General features: G+C 36.0%; 3 protein-coding genes across 3 annotated transcripts; 2 read left to right on the top strand and 1 right to left on the bottom strand.

Annotated features, from left to right (window-relative positions):
- The first annotated feature begins 2,751 nt into the window (after positions 1–2,751).
- Positions 2,752–4,680, top strand: LOC142550301 (cytochrome P450 86A1-like). The gene has a single exon (XM_075659530.1). It carries the CDS (start codon positions 2,823–2,825, stop codon positions 4,458–4,460), a length of 1,638 nt encoding a protein of 545 aa, XP_075515645.1. The 5' UTR covers positions 2,752–2,822; the 3' UTR covers positions 4,461–4,680.
- A 541-nt stretch (positions 4,681–5,221) lies between these two features.
- LOC142550295 (sodium-dependent phosphate transport protein 1, chloroplastic-like) lies at positions 5,222–11,493 on the bottom strand. The gene is made up of 10 exons (XM_075659525.1): positions 10,951–11,493; positions 9,605–9,712; positions 9,229–9,384; positions 8,843–9,058; positions 8,498–8,707; positions 7,412–7,549; positions 6,783–6,884; positions 6,154–6,219; positions 5,891–5,975; positions 5,222–5,688 (listed from the first exon to the last, which is right to left on the bottom strand). The coding sequence occupies exons 1-10, from the start codon at positions 11,353–11,355 to the stop codon at positions 5,591–5,593; spliced, it is 1,584 nt and encodes a 527-aa protein (XP_075515640.1). The 5' UTR covers positions 11,356–11,493; the 3' UTR covers positions 5,222–5,590.
- A 1,042-nt stretch (positions 11,494–12,535) lies between these two features.
- Positions 12,536–15,688, top strand: LOC142550289 (chloroplast stem-loop binding protein of 41 kDa b, chloroplastic-like). The gene is made up of 11 exons (XM_075659518.1): positions 12,536–12,739; positions 12,870–12,914; positions 13,564–13,698; positions 13,819–13,905; positions 14,008–14,098; positions 14,245–14,299; positions 14,400–14,460; positions 14,749–14,970; positions 15,064–15,180; positions 15,253–15,342; positions 15,426–15,688. Exons 1-11 carry the CDS (start codon positions 12,542–12,544, stop codon positions 15,603–15,605), a joined length of 1,281 nt encoding a protein of 426 aa, XP_075515633.1. The 5' UTR covers positions 12,536–12,541; the 3' UTR covers positions 15,606–15,688.
- Positions 15,689–16,108: the final 420 nt, after the last annotated feature.

The following is a 16,108-nucleotide window of genomic DNA, read 5'->3' as shown; positions in this document are numbered from 1 at the left end:
TCTTTAATCAGCGCATTTTTGTTGACCATATCATGATTGAAACTCGTTGAGAATACCGCGTTTTTCTCTTCCAAGTTGCATTGGCCATTATTATTATCTTCTACATTGACATGTTGAGCCCGTCTTTGTCTCACAGATCGGGCATGTTTTCAATATCTTTTATTCTCTGCAGACGTTGTATTTCCAGACTCATCTTCTTTTTTCTCATTTCCATTTTCAATGCTGAAAAAGATTTTGAGAATGATGGCCGTAAAGACAAGAAGGGGGAAACTATATAGCAAAAACCAGAAAACCGATGGAAATGACATGTACATGAGAAAAAAACAATGCAAGGGAAATGAAACAAATGGATATTCTATCAAGAATGCAACACAAATTCTTGATGAAAATCTTAATAGTTTCCCTATATAACCTTGAACATCATATGCATCGACACCCATATTAATTTATGAAAGTGTTTGCTAACTTTCTAAGCTTTTTCTTATCTGCAATGGCTTCACAATACTTGTGTCAAAATCAAGATTCAACAAAAAAAACTTGAATTAGAAGATAAAATAGGATAGGATTTTTCTGGAGCAGACTCCCCAGTTTCCCCCCAATCGATTGAACTTGAGAGGAACATTGTTTTTTGTTATACCTTGGTTTGGTATTTTTGCAAATTTGCTTCAATTAGTATGGTCCTTGTAAAAAAAATTATTGGTTCGTCGAATCGATCTAATCCTCACCCCTGATGGCTAATTGTTTTACACTCATTTTGCAACTTTAGCAAGTGCTGCATAGTATTGTAAGAGAGGGAGAGGTGTTGATCAATAGGTTGGAGGCAAATGTGAAGTAAAACTGACGCACCAATGTATTTCTTTTTGTACAGGCTTTATTATGCTGTGAACGATTAAATTATTGCAGGGGTTGAAAGAAACAGCTTGTTCGATTATCTCTTGACTGCATTTAATTATCTGTACTATATAATTTCCTCGTGAAGAATTCAACGCAACAACATTTTTATACAAAATTATGTATATGTAATAAAATCACTGGGATGAATGATCCACCAATTTCTTTACATGGGCAATCAAATTTCTCGAGGCTCCAAGATTCTCTTCTAGTAAAGATTTAATTTGATTCCCACTCATATGAGTTTATGTCTACTCTATTATAATTAGTTATGACTTATATATGATTGGTTTATTTGATGGTATTATTGAATTTTTTTTTTTAATCGATCGTACTTGTAATATGTCCAACCTCTAAAAAAAATCTCTTGCTAATCATCTTATTTCTAATGATAACCATGTATTTATTTTATAAAAAATCATTGTCATTTAGAATGGTAAGCGGTGTTCTAAAGTGTGTTATCTAGGATCGCCTAAGCGGGTAGACGGTTCTCTACCGTCTCGATTTTTAAAAAGACGATATCTTCGGGGGGGCTGTTTAAAAATTCGGTAGCCTAATCTGCATAGTCGCTGCCCGGACGGCTCAAAATCTGCTAGACAGTCGTCTAATTTAATATATAGATTTTTAAAAAAAAAAATGTTCGATATATTTTTCAATCAATTGATATCAAATTAAAAAAAAAAAAATTGTTATCGATTTTGAGTTTGAATTTGATATAAAAGAATGATCGAAGAAATATGAAAATGAAAAAAAATATTTAAGTAAAAAATAACCGCGGTGGCCGTCGGCCCATGGCCTACTACTTTTGAGAAGTGGTAAGACAATTGTTGTTTTTTTATGTTTTTGTGACTCTTTCTTTAGTTAAAGTTGGGTTTCTAAACTTTGTCTTAGTTTGATGGTTAAGATTAGTGTGGAGTCAAAGTCGTGCAATAAAGTTTCTTCAGCCTTCAAATTCACGACTTTGGTCCGAGTTAAGATTTTTGTGACAAAAACATAATTTCTCAACTGGAATGAACTGCTTCCAACTACCCTTTGTCTCAATGTATAGGAAATTTCCCATTTCTCAAGTAAATGAAATTTGAAGCACCGAAAATTAGGTACCGATTTATACAATGACAGCACAAGTAATGTAGAAACATAGCCAAAAAAAATGCTTTAGTATATGTAACGAATCCTAAGGCCCTAATGTATGGTATCCATGTATATCTATACATGCATTTATCTAGCTTGACTTGAAATAACGTAGATCATATATCAAAGAAGCGAAACCGAATTACAAAGAACAAATCAAGATTATTTGTTCCAAAAAAAATTGTAAATTCGAACCAAGCTCGTAACGTAGTTTTTTTTATTATTATTGATACTCACGGGAAATTTAGGGTCCGATTCCAGCAAGTGTTACTAGTCCAGACGCATGTTTTGGAATTGTTCTGAGCCTGAAATCACGCGGGGAGGATGTCCTGGCGTAGCCCTTCCGACGCTCAAGTCAGAGACTGAAGATATAAGTGGCGAGCAACTAAGAGTGCCGCTGAAAAATAATATAGTGAATGAATTATCACACGCTCAAATATGATATTTATAGGAGAATATTTGAGCCTTTGATGAGCCTGTCTTCCATTTTGGTCAAGGATGGACCAGGGATAATGAACTCATCCATGGAGTATCAATTATACGTATATAAACAAAGTTTTAAAATTTAACATTTGGATATATATTAAAATATATGTCGATTTTATGTTTAAGAAATGTGAAATAAATAGAAAGTATTATTCACGATGTAGAAACAGTGGTATTTGCCTGCAAAAGCTTTCTTTTTCTTATGACTTCGCAACTCCAAAATAGTTCACGATCAAACCAACCCCTTCTTTTGTCCCATAAAAATTTTCCCAACAACTCTCTCCTAATTCTCTCTTTGATATCACAAGACACAAATGTCACAGATATATATATTAACCGAGTTTCATCCTCACCTATCGTATTCACCAGATTTTACGTACTCAACTTTCTCACCCAAGAACATGGACATTCTATTACTTTTCTTCTGCTTAGCCACGGTAGTATCAGCTTATTGCCTATGGTTTTGGCCGCTAGCAAGAAAACTCACCGGCCCGAAGGCGTGGCCACTCGTCGGTAGCCTTCCGCATCTATTCGTCAATCGGAGTCGAATCCACGACTGGATAGCCGGAAACCTTCTTTCGACAGGCAGCGCCGCCACGTATCAAACATGCACCATAGCCATCCCGTTCTTGGCTAGGAAACAAGGGTTCTACACAGTCACGTGTCACCCGAAAAACATAGAACACATTCTTCGGACCCGGTTCTGTAACTATCCGAAAGGCCCTACTTGGCAAACCGCCTTTCATGATCTTTTGGGACAAGGGATATTCAACAGTGATGGTGAGACATGGCTGCTGCAGCGAAAAACTGCCGCTCTTGAGTTCACCACAAGGACTCTTCGCCAAGCGATGGCTCGTTGGGTGAGCCGAACAATACGAACTCGTTTGTGGGTTATCTTGGAGAAGGCAGCTAACGATCACACATCAGTAGATTTGCAAGATATTTTGCTTCGTTTAACGTTTGATAATATATGTGGGCTCACGTTTGGGAAGGACCCGGAAACTTTGTCGGTTGAAATGCCTGAGAATCCATTTGCAATTGCGTTTGATTCTGCAACCGAAGCAACACTGCAGAGGCTGCTTTACCCTGGTTTTCTATGGAGATTGAAGAAAATTTTTGATTTGGGAGCTGAAAAGAGGTTGAGGAGAAGCCTAAGTATTGTGGAAAATTACATGACAGAAGCACTTGATGCACGAAAACAAACCCCATCAGATGATCTTTTGTCCCGTTTCATGAAGAAGAGAGATATCGATGGTAACCTCTTCTCAAACTCAATACTCAAACGGATAGCCTTAAACTTCGTTCTCGCGGGGAGGGACACATCGTCGGTGGCTCTAAGTTGGTTCTTCTGGCTCGTAATGAACACACCCCGAGTCGAAGAAAAGATCCTAAAGGAGATCTCGAATGTTCTCCAAAAAACCAGAAGCAGAGACACCCAGAAATGGATTGAAGAGCCGCTGACATTTGATGAAGCAGACCAACTAGTTTACCTAAAGGCAGCACTAGCCGAGACTCTCCGTCTGTACCCTTCTGTGCCCGAAGACTTCAAATACGTTGTCTCGGATGACATTTTGCCTGATGGGACGGAGCTACCTGCTGGTTCAACGGTGACATATTCGATATACTCCATGGGGAGGATGAAGAATATTTGGGGAGACGATTGCATGGAATTTAAACCGGAGAGGTGGCTATCAGAGAGCGGAGACCAGTTCGAACCGGTTAAGGATGCGTACAAGTTTGTGGCGTTTAATGGCGGACCTAGGACTTGTTTAGGTAAGGACTTGGCTTATCTTCAGATGAAGTCAGTGGCATCAGCCGTGCTCCTACGGTACCGGCTGTCATTAGTTCCAGGCCACCGGGTCGAGCAGAAGATGTCTTTGACTTTATTCATGAAGAATGGGCTCAAAGTTTACTTGAAGCCACGTGCATTACTGGTGCCGATGCCTATGTGAGGGTTTGCAATTGGCACAATGAAAGGGTCATCTGCATGTGTGGGAGAGGGAGAGGGAGAGGGAGAGGGAGAGGGAGAGGGAGAGGGGTAAATTGGTATTTCAACTTCTTTTGTCGCAAAATGTCTTCTTCTTTTTTTTATTGGCGTCGTCCACTTATACTTTATATGTGTGTATAATTTGTTCAATCAATTTAATGATACAATACTATTCGCTCATTAAATACACATTCTAGATATATGGTTGATTAACACTGGATCATGATAAGTTCGATAGTTATGAAAGGGCCAAAGGGGTATGAGTTTGAAGCTAAATAGGATATGTTTTGTGGTAAAACTATGGTATAGAGCTGGAATCACTCTGATTTATGGAGATGATACATGTTTAATTATACCAATAAAAAAAGAAAAGGAATGACAATAATGCAATGGATACTAGCCAAAAAGGGAAATTTTCACAAAATGAACTGCTGACATGTTAACTGGTAAGTACAGTTCAAGCATGTAAATTTTTTTTAACTGAGATATGACCCGTGAGAAATTTTCTATTTTGTTCGGAATCGAGGGACAGTAGGTTATACTATTCAAGTAATCACCAATTGTCTGTACCCTGGACATACATGATGGGGGAGCAAATACGATCATGGATTCAAAGAATAATAATACTTCATGATTTTAGGGCAAAAATAAAATCAATGCCTTGACCAAGAAAGAATCGAGGGTTAGACAGGGTTGTAGCTAGCAAACAATTACCAACTTTGAAAAATTAATAGCCATGATTTTTGCATATGGTGAACAATATCAAATAATGTATATATGGACATAATGTTAAAAGAATCGGCTAAGAGTTGCATATAATGTTATTATGTACATAAAATTTGGGTATGTGTCCTAATTTTCCTACATTCCTATTCTCCTCCAAAGAGGCAGTGCCGCGAATGCATCAATCTCTTGGAGATACTGGTTGCAAAAGAGTTCTTCAGTTCTCTCCATAGTAAATCCACGAGTTAAAAGATGGAACACATCAAAAGAGGATTTCGAATGCATACATGAGCTTCGTCCGCTCAATATCTCATTTTAAAGTGTACTTTGAGGTCCTTGTTCCTACTCGATGCAGATTTTTGTGCTATCATTTCAATCCAATATCTTTTCACCAGTCGAAAAAAGATTCCATACCACGGTGCCAACTAAATAAAGTCCAACAGAAACATTGAAGACATCGTCCCAAGAACCTATTTTGAAAACGGATGAATTCAACGGTCTCAGATTTCATCGTAAGATTAAGTGCCAAGGTTTCAAGATTAAATAACCTATGGGAGATTGTAAAGTATGAAGATAGCTGAAGATTCCTGACTTCCATTTGCAACTCAAGAGCCAGTGCTAGAGGACAGATCAAATTATTTCAGCTAAAAGATCCGAGCAATGAAAGCTTACCGTGTTGCAAGATATAACCAGTCGCAGCAGTACCAAAAACACCAGCAAGAACTCCAGCAGTGTTCGATAGACCAAGCAATACCCCCTGTATAAGTGTTCATAAAGATAAAACATAAAAATTATTTGCTTATGTAAGAGAAACTAAGCGTCCAACAGATCACATTGTCTAAATGGCATCAACAGTAGATTTTTCATCGAGCTCATTCCTGACTCTATAGCAAGTAAATCGGTGCAGTCATGGAAGATTAATGGGAAGTACTTACTGAATATCGAGGAGCAATATCTTGATGGTTTGAATACAACCCTGACTGTGAAAAGGCATCGGTTCCCTGACCAATAATTAATTTTTCAAAACATTACAAGAATGACGACTTACTGAATATGCATAGTATTGCTCCAGTTGGATCTAGGAATATATTAAAGAAAGCAAAAGAAAATGAAAAACTGCTGAAACAAAATAATATCAAGTTCTCTTTTTGTACAATAAAAGAATAAACTTGGAAAATTTTCAAGCTGTTCCGGTAATTTTTTTCAAGGAAAGGAAGTAGATGTACAAATAAAAAATATCTAGTAATTACGTTACCTCGGTGTCTTTATAAGAACGAAAAAGTTTTTCGGTCATCTCAATACTAGGTAATAGATTAAATATACATTTGCATAAAGTATCTAGGGACAATACTCATCGCACTTTTTCTCACACTTAGTAAACTTTCCTAATCACCTACTTCTTTAGACAACAAATCCTAAGTTATCATGCAAATCGATGAAGGAAAACAATTAAAAACTTAAGTGGGTCAATTATTCCAATTTTAGAAATTTGACAAGAGTACTTCAATAATATTTCCGCCATTGACTAGAATTATGATATTTTTACCACAAAATAACAACAAACCTGGCAGCATGTCATACACAGAACAGCCATTGCAGGAGAATCCGCATGGCTCAATTGAGATAGGAAGAAAGCTGGACCAAGAAATCCAATTGATTGCATTATCTGCATGAGAATTCAAATAATGCATATGGATAGTCAGATGTTATTAAAAACCATGAATTTCACCCACTCGCATCCGCGTATAACCCTAACATGAAATGGCAATAGGTAGCTAGAAAAAAAATCTTAGAAAAGAAATATAGTTAAACTTAAAATTGCCAGCTCCCGTAGCGAAGATCTACTGATTGTAAGAAAAGCATGCAAGAATACAACTCAATAAACAAAAGTAAAGAAAAAGAGGTTATATCACTCAGTACCCAAGAGAAATCTAATAATTAAAATTAGTAGAGAAGCATTGAAAAGCAACCGCTAAAAAAAAATAACACTGGGCAATCGGGTAACTGAAATGTGCCAGAAAATTGTTGGAAGAATTTTGACTGAGGGTCTTTCTGGTATGTATGACTACAATCACTGCATTCATTTAGCTGTTTTAGAAAGTTTCAAAATTTACATCAATAGAACATAACAATCACTCCGAAGCAATGCACATATAAATTTGTTGGTCCAAAAATAGATAATCATGTGAATACCTTTCTAACATTGGTCACAGATGCACCTTTACTCACAAGAGTATCTGCAATCCAACCACCAAAATTTGCAGAACAGGCCATAGTAAGCCATGGAAAGACACAAAAAAGACCCGATTCAGTAAGATTGAACTTCAATACCTACAAATTCAACGAAGAAAATTTTGGTCAATAAATTCTGACCGAATCATCAAGGAGAACTTGAACTCCATTCCATATCTCATCATATTTCATCATCATAATAACACATTTCTGCTAGTTGCGGGGTCGGCTCCATGGATATTGGTTACCAAACTAAACGATTTTCCCACATGACCAAACCATGTTAAACGTATCTTTCTAATTCTATCCTCTATAGAGCTACATTTAAATAATTCATGACCCTTTCATTCCTAATTCTATCTTCGTGCGTCTTGCCATACATCCATATTAACATTACACATCTCTGCTACCATCATCTTATGCATATGTAGTCCCGTAGTGGCCTAACACTCTGAGCAATAAAGCATAGCTGGTCGAAATCAATCCCACTATCTCATCCCACTATAGAAAAGGCAACAATGTTTATCAACCTCGTGCTCTTTCCTCTTTTTCACAATGCAACAAAGTCCATGATTTTCACAAAGTAGTTTCACGTACCATTTTCCTTCATCCACCATCACCAGCATCATCTCCCCTTACCAATCAAAACATCCATTGCCCACAGCATTATCGATAATTTAAAACGTGCAATTCTTTCAGTTTTTCCAAAGTTCTTTTTCTTTTCTTTTTTCAGATTCATCGACATTTTACTTTACTATTAAATTCAAGAATACTGCATGCATGGATAATCAACAGAATTTGGATGGATCACAGCTGACGGGTGGATTCTTGAGCTGTAGCTATAATCAGACTTCCTATAATGACTGTCAACAAAAGCAAGGAACAACTCCCAAAGTCAGCCCACTAATACCACTACCCAGAAATTCCAAAACAGCGGTCTTTGTTAGTAACAACTTTAGACTTACTTTTTTCCCCAACTTAAATTAGTATTGTACTATTACCTAGTATTGTACTACTACCTTTGATCGAAAATAATTAAATATATACCTGGTGATAATAGGTTGGCATCCATGTGAGAAGGATGAAAGTTCCCCAGTTGTGACAAAAATGAGACACTATCAGAGCCCATACTGGTTTTTTTGTCAATATCAATTTCCATGGTATAGACTTTACAGGTTCAATCACTTTACTGTTGCCAAGAATTAGCTTCTTTTCGTCAGGCGATAACAGGGGGTCCTCAAGTGGTGAGCTGTATGCCTACATCCAGTACTCCTTGTCAAAACTAAATGGGTAAGCAATTGATGGCAGAATAAATCCTTGCGATAAAAAACGAATCAATTTAAATGCAAATTGAAAATTTGCAACCAAATCGTATACTAGTCAAGAATTGACCTGGCTGAGCCACCAAGTGAACCAAACCGCACCCAGAGATCCAAATGAAAAGAAAACGGATGGCCAGCCAAATTTATGGATCAACATTGGCGAAAATGATAGACCAGTTACGGATCCAAGATACATCCCACTGTAAACCAATGCCAACGATCTACTCCTCTCTGATACAGGTACCCATTTTGACAGAATATTATTCATAGCAGGCATCGCAACACCCTGTTAGAAAGTGATCTGGCTGAATTCAACAGAAAACTGGCAAAGCACAATTTGTTGTGACTAAGTTCACAACAAAACATTACAACCTAGGGACATCCTGATGACAACAGCATTCCAAAGAAAAACTCAGAGGAACGATAAATGTTAACCTGACATGCGAGAATACTTACCTCACCAACACCCATGAAAGCACGAACCACGAGTAAGAAAGGCAAACCCAACTTTGCCGCAATAGGTGTGAGCATTGTTGCTATTGACCACCAAACTACGCCAAATCCTAAAACGAACTTCCCACCAACAGTGTCTGCCCATACACCTCCTGCAATCTGCATTTACAAACAATGAGAAACTAACTCCTTGATCCCAAAGAGTATTTGTAGATGTGGTTTTTCAAGTACTTAAAAATTCAAAAATCAATACAAATTTAGACATAACAAATAAAATATAAATATTTAAGAATTATTCTCAATCTCATCAAAGTGAAGCAAAATATGCAGACAAAAAAGTGTTTGATTTTTTCATAAAACAAATAGGCTATCTTCATACCTGAGTGAGAAGGTAGCCCCAAAAAAACGAAGATTGAATTAAACCAACAGTTGTTGAATTCCAATGGAACTCTGTAGCCATTGGAAGTATTGCAATGCTCATGTTCACCTAAAATACACAAGGAAAGGAGGAGACAGAGTTATTCGTTTTTGAAACTTTTTCAAGAATATTAAAACTGAGAAATAAGCACAAAGCGATCAGCTGAAAGAATGAAGCAGGCAAATTAAATGTTCAATCCAAATGGTGGAGTTAGTACTTAGTAAGAGGTTAAGTTCGGCCATGCCCCTACACCAACCCATGACCACAGCAGAAATGAAGCATCCATTCACCACAATTATTTTCTTGAAAATTGTGCAGTGCGCATTGTTGTAGTGATAGTCTTGGTGGATGTGGTCATAACAATCATATTACTTACTTTTATTAAGAGAGAGAGATTAACGCTCATTGAGTCTCTTTTACAATTTTTTCAATAAACTTGCTCCTCCAGGTTGAAAAAATACATATTCTGAAATTAATGAGGAAAAAATTTAATCACAATTTCTTACACCATTGTAAAACTAATTTTCACCTTCAGTTTTATAATCAATGTATACCAATTATTTAATTCTTTATTTATCATCAGATATTGTTTCAAATTCAATTTAGTAATCAAAAAAGCCTATAGCGGGGATGCAATACTAGAGTGCATATGCAAGGCTAATAATAAAACTACCTACATGATCTAAAGATGACCAACATTCAGAATAAAATTTTACGCATTACTTGCGACAAATGCATTCCTGTGACTACTTCGTTCAAGGAAACCCGGAATTTCATTTAGGAGGGAGTCAAATTAAAAGAATTTTTTTTATTGAAAACTCGAGCAAAATCAGAAATAAGCCAGGAATAATTTGATGAATTCAAAGATTATCGGTTGTTCCAACTCCAACTGCATTTCATTTTACATTCCTTGATACTTAGAAAAGACAAGCTCGTACAATGTACGCGAAACAGGAATGAAAGGGTGTAGTATAAAGCAGAAATAAAAGCGTGTGCTATAATACAGAATCGTATAAACGAAAGATAAACGAGACTTGCGCTAATTTTCACGCGAAATGGCCACAGACACATAATTCAACCAGAATTTTTTCGTGATTGGGTCATTCGATCTAATCGATATGAAACACAAATGTCAATAACAAGGTGTTCCACGTATACAGTGGCTAGCCATCCTACAACTAGTTAATTAGTCCGAGAGAGCACACAATTATATGATAATAGAGGCACAACCAAATCAGCAAAATATACGTGTGCACGAAGCCATTGTGCGATTACTTTCACGTTGGTTGAGGACTCTAGCTGCTTACCCTATCCATATTGCATATTAGAAAAGCAGTAAAACATAGAATCACTATCACCCAACGCCTTGGAAACTGTTCCCACCACGGAATCGTACTGAAGTCTCCATCATCATCATCATCATCATAATAATCCAAACCAATCTTCACAGGCTCCGAAAGCGGCGGCGGAGATTCCGCAACACCACGTGTCTCCGACTTCACATCCGCCCGCACTCTTCCAGTGCTACTTAAACTTCTTCTAATAAAGCCAATCCTCGCACTGCCCGAGAAAAAATGAATAAGATTGGCTCTTTCACAGGAACATGACCGTAATTGTGGACGATTATCAGGCTCAGACCTTCTTCTAGGCGGTGAAATCTGATGATAAACAGGAGCAGAGTAGAAGGAAATGAGCACCGATCTCGCGTTCATAGCGAGAGAGTGGTAGAAAACAAGTACAGAGAATCTCCCCGCCCAATTGCTGCTGCCTTTTTGGCGGAAATTAACGGAGACGGGATGAGGAGACTGGAGAGCAGAGTTCGCTTGTGGATATATGTTTGGGGGAAATAGTGGTTGTTTGGACAGACACGTGTCCATGAAAAGATCTTTATTGATGCCAGAATCATTCCACGGGAGAATAATATCTATTTAGATTATTAAAAACGCCTCATTTTCAGATATTGGGCTGTGTAGTCATTTTGGATTGTTGGTCCAATTATTATTGTTGGGCTTTTACCCATCATAAATTATATATTTTAGAGGATTAAGCTTCTTCAAAAAGCCCATGGGCCTCTCACTTTCTACCATATGCACCGATCTCTGTCTTGTATTTCTTCGAAGTTAATGTGATAAGCAAATGATAATTTATTTTTGAGCATGTTTCTTGTGAGACGGTCTCACGAATCTTTATCTGTTAGACAGATCAATCCTACCGATATTTACAATAAAAAGTAATACTCTTAGCATAACAAGTAATACTCTTATCATAAAAATTGATATTTTTTTCATGGATGACCCAAATAAGATATCCGTCTAACAAAATACGATCCGTGAGACCGTCTCACACAAATTTTTGTTTTTTTTTTTGTTAAATTATATTTAAATATTAATTTTATATTTATCTTATATAACCCTCTGAATAAAGTAAAATAAATACAAACATTATAATACAAATATAAACCTGATGAGAGTATTGATAATTTTATAAGTTATTCGATTTATTTATTGTTGGCAAAAACTTATATGAGACGGTCTCACGGGTCGTATTTTGTGAGACAGATCTCTTAGTTTGGTCATCCATAAAAAAAAATTAATTTTTATGCTAAAAATATTATTTTTTATTTTAAATATCAGTAGTATTGACACGTCTCACAGATAAAGATTCGTGAGACAATCTCACAAAGACCTACTCTTTATTGTTTTTCGTATAGAAGTCTAAGTAAAGATTGTCGAGGCATGAACCGTGACATATATCTAAATTACATTCTAATATATAAGCTACTCCTATATTAATATCAAGGATACAAAATTTGCATTAATTCTAACTTCCAAGGATAATGTGGTAAATTAGCCGATAAATTAAAGAATCAAAAAAATAAAATTTATATTGAAATTTTGCATGGAGGAAGTGTGGATACAAATACTCGTCTTATCCAATCCAAAAAAAACAGCAAAAAGGAAGAATGGCAATTCAGCAGTCTTTCACCTTTCCACTCTTCGATCTTGGAACATGGCCACGTTCACACTTCTCAAACCCTGCTTCCATGTTAATTCTACGAAAATAGCCAAGCCAGATTTATACTCATTTTCAAAATCTGTAAGAGTGTATTGTGATTTAATAATATTGTCGTCCCATTTTTTTTACAGATATTTTCTGTTCATTGCACATGTTTCTTTGATTTGGTTTCAGTTTTTTTCTGTGTGAATTTGCTTGTTTGTTGATTCAGCTGGGGCAATGCTCAAGTTCAAGGTTTGAGAGTGTCGGGCATCAGGTAAATGTAACCTTTAAATTAAATTTCTAAACAAAAATATTTTGAAGAAAAATTATTGCTTGATTATAATATATTTATATATATATGGATATATTACATTTATTAATCTAATAATCTGTCAAAAAGAGATGAAATTGATTGATTATATATATGTGCTTACAAGTTTAGTAAATCACTCTAAAACAAAACAAATTTAGATGTTCACTTTGTTTTTGTAGTGGAGTATTTCATTTGTAAACTTGGTTTGATTTTATGGTGTTACCAATATCAAAAATAAATTTAAAATTGGTGAATCTAATTTATTGTGTCAATAAACTTTGGATTGTGATATCTGGCGAATACTGCTGTACTTTCTAATTTATTTGACAACCATTAACTAACTATTAATGAAACTGAAGTGAAAAATAAGAGTGACCCTAGCTATCGTAATTTTTAGTAGTTTCTTTAAAAGGTTTTAGAATTTATGAGGAACTATGAATTTCAAAGAATTTCAAAAACGTAATTGGTATTTTCAAAATAAAAAGTTCAAGTATTGGGTGGTTTGAGTGTGGGATGAGCTAAAAATCATATTTTACTGGTTTTAGTTTCTGTGGGAAATGGTTGTTAATGTTATCAGGATAAATTAATCAGACATATTCACTTTCTGCAGTATAAGAAGAAACAATTGCAGTCGAATGGAGCATTGTGTGTTACTGCATCAAGTGCCAAGAAAATTCTTATAATGGGAGGCACCAGATTCATTGGTATTTTTTTGTCCAGACTCCTTGTCAAAGAGGGCCATCAGGTTTAATCAAACATATTCCCAAGTCTTGTTTTATTCCCATTCATGTTATATCCATTCTTTGAGTCTGTTTTGCTCAAGATTGTCACCAAACAGATTTTCAACTACTTGTTTCTATTGCAGGTTACTCTGTTCACCAGAGGGAAAGCACCCATTGCCTCGCAGTTGCCGGGTGAATCAGATGCAGATTTTAGCGATTTTGCATCCAAGGTATGTTTTGTTCTATACAAATCATACACAATGGGAATTTCGTGTCTATACATATTCCATTGGGTGTGGGATATAGGAGGTCTCAGAGTTTTTCTTTTGTAGATCTTGCACTTGAAGGGAGACAGAATGGACTTTGAATTCGTAAAGAGCAGCCTTTCGGCGAAAGGATTTGATGTTGTATATGATATCAATGGTGCGTATGAGATCTTTGAATATTTCCTTTATATCCAATACAGCAAGTTATGTTTCTTGGTTGAAGTGCATTTGTATTTTTATGTTCATGATCGGATGCTATAGAAAAATGATTTACCCCCGAAAGTTGATCTTTCACTTTATCAGGTCGCGAAGCAAATGAAGTGGAGCCAATTTTAGACGCTTTACCAAATCTTGAACAGTAAATCTCGACACCAGCTTTACTTTTTGTGTTTTTTTGTTTTTAATCACAGTTTGTATCACTTGTATATTATTCCTTATCTGGTTCAATTCACCCCTAGGTACATTTACTGCTCTTCAGCCGGAGTGTACCTGAAAACCGATTATCTTCCACATTTTGAGGTCAGCCTCAATATATATTGTAATAATCTTCGAAGTAGTTTAAGCATTCACGAGCAAAAACTATATGCAAAACTGTAACAAGAAACAAGGATGTTTTTCCAGGTTGGAATCTGATAAATAATTGAGCTTGTTATTGCTGTTTGATAGGCATATAATTCTAGAAAATATTGTGAAATGGGGAAATTTAGTCCAAAATTTCCTCGACAAGCACCATTTGTTTGTGCTTCGTTATCTCTTTTCTTTGTATCTGTTTTGAATATTAATCTGTTCTTGATGTTATGATTGAAGACTGATGCAGTTGATCCAAAGAGCAGACACAAGGGCAAGCTAGAGACGGAGAGCTTATTAAAATCGCGGGGCCTAAATTGGACTTCTATCAGGCCGGTCTACATATACGGACCATTGAACTATAATCCAGTTGAAGAGTGGTTCTTCCACCGATTGAAAGCTGGTAGACCAATACCGATTCCCAATTCAGGATTGCAGGTCACACAACTTGGCCATGTGAAGGTTAGCTAAAAATCACATCAAATTTGACCCCAAAAAAAAGAAGAATGAAGATAAATTGTTCTAAAAATGAATATTTATGAACGACTACTTCAGGATCTTGCTGTTGCTTTTCTTCGAGTTCTTGGCAATGACAAAGCAAGCAAAGAGGTTTTCAACATTTCCGGAGAGAAATACGTTACTTTTGATGGATTAGCGAGAGCATGTGCCAAGGTAAAATTCTTCCTGTCGACATAGATGATAGTATCAATAAATCTGATTTCCATGCATTTTCGTTATAAACAGGCTGGCGGATTCCCAGAACCTGAGATTATTCACTACAACCCCAAGGAGTTCGATTTTGGTAAAAAGAAAGCTTTTCCATTCCGCGACCAGGTATTCTGATCATTCTAAAAACTTTAATCTGTCAAATATTTCTTGATTCGAAGCGTACATACTTAAATGCTAATTGAATGCAGCATTTCTTCGCTTCCGTTGAAAAGGCGAAGAGCGTGCTGGGAATTGTGCCGGAATTCAATCTAGTGGAAGGTCTTACAGATTCCTACAACCTGGATTTTGGTAGGGGGACATTCAGGAAAGCAGCAGATTTCGCAACAGATGATATTATCCTAGGGAAGAGCCTTAGCCTTGTTGCTTAGATGTCGAGCTAACTCAATCTTGATACTTCTCTCGATATGTTGCTCATGAAATCTATCTTTATATTCTTCAAAAATATAAAATCTACCAATATATTAAAACTATAAAAAAAAAAATTGAAAAAAGTCTCCAACTTTGTATATCCTTGCAACAGTTTCAGATATCCCATTAAGCATTTGTTTGAAAACTACCACAATGCCTGCATAATTGTGCTATTTTTCTTTTTCTTTTTCTTTTTTGCTGTTGCTTTCAAATATTTAATTTATAAACCTTTCAACTCTTTAAAGGAGTTGTATAGGTTTGTGTGAATAATAGAAAATTTATAACTGATAACATAATTTTATTGTTATATCGTTCACGATCATAATATAGTATAAAAAAAAAAAACTTTTGTGTAGCAAAATTTATCGATAGGAGAATCGTGGCCAAGCTCCAAATAGTCGTGTTAGTATTTTCGTTAGATTTGTTGGTTAATTTCAGCATTTTACTTAGTTCTTATGATTTC

The sequence above is a fragment of the Primulina tabacum genome, chromosome 1 (genome assembly GCF_025594145.1).
Source record: "Primulina tabacum isolate GXHZ01 chromosome 1, ASM2559414v2, whole genome shotgun sequence".
In the NCBI taxonomy this organism is placed as follows: Eukaryota; Viridiplantae; Streptophyta; class Magnoliopsida; order Lamiales; family Gesneriaceae; genus Primulina; species Primulina tabacum.
This window is presented reverse-complemented; position numbering and strand designations above follow the sequence as displayed.

Bases quoted from the DNA above. Each gene is read 5' to 3' on its own strand.
- LOC142550301 (XM_075659530.1), top strand. From the start codon at position 2,823: ATGTCACAGATATATATATTAACCGAGTTTCATCCTCACCTATCGTAT.
- LOC142550295 (XM_075659525.1), bottom strand. From the start codon at position 11,355: ATGAACGCGAGATCGGTGCTCATTTCCTTCTACTCTGCTCCTGTTTAT. The intron at 6,885-7,411 runs GTATTCACATGA...ATTCTCATGCAG, and splicing joins CTGTGACCAATGTTAGAAAG to ATAATGCAATCAATTGGATT. The intron at 5,689-5,890 runs GTAAGCTTTCAT...TTTTCAAAATAG, and splicing joins TGGTTATATCTTGCAACACG to GTTCTTGGGACGATGTCTTC.
- LOC142550289 (XM_075659518.1), top strand. From the start codon at position 12,542: ATGGAGGAAGTGTGGATACAAATACTCGTCTTATCCAATCCAAAAAAA. The intron at 14,099-14,244 runs GTGCGTATGAGA...TCACTTTATCAG, and splicing joins TGTTGTATATGATATCAATG to GTCGCGAAGCAAATGAAGTG. The intron at 14,971-15,063 runs GTTAGCTAAAAA...CGACTACTTCAG, and splicing joins CACAACTTGGCCATGTGAAG to GATCTTGCTGTTGCTTTTCT.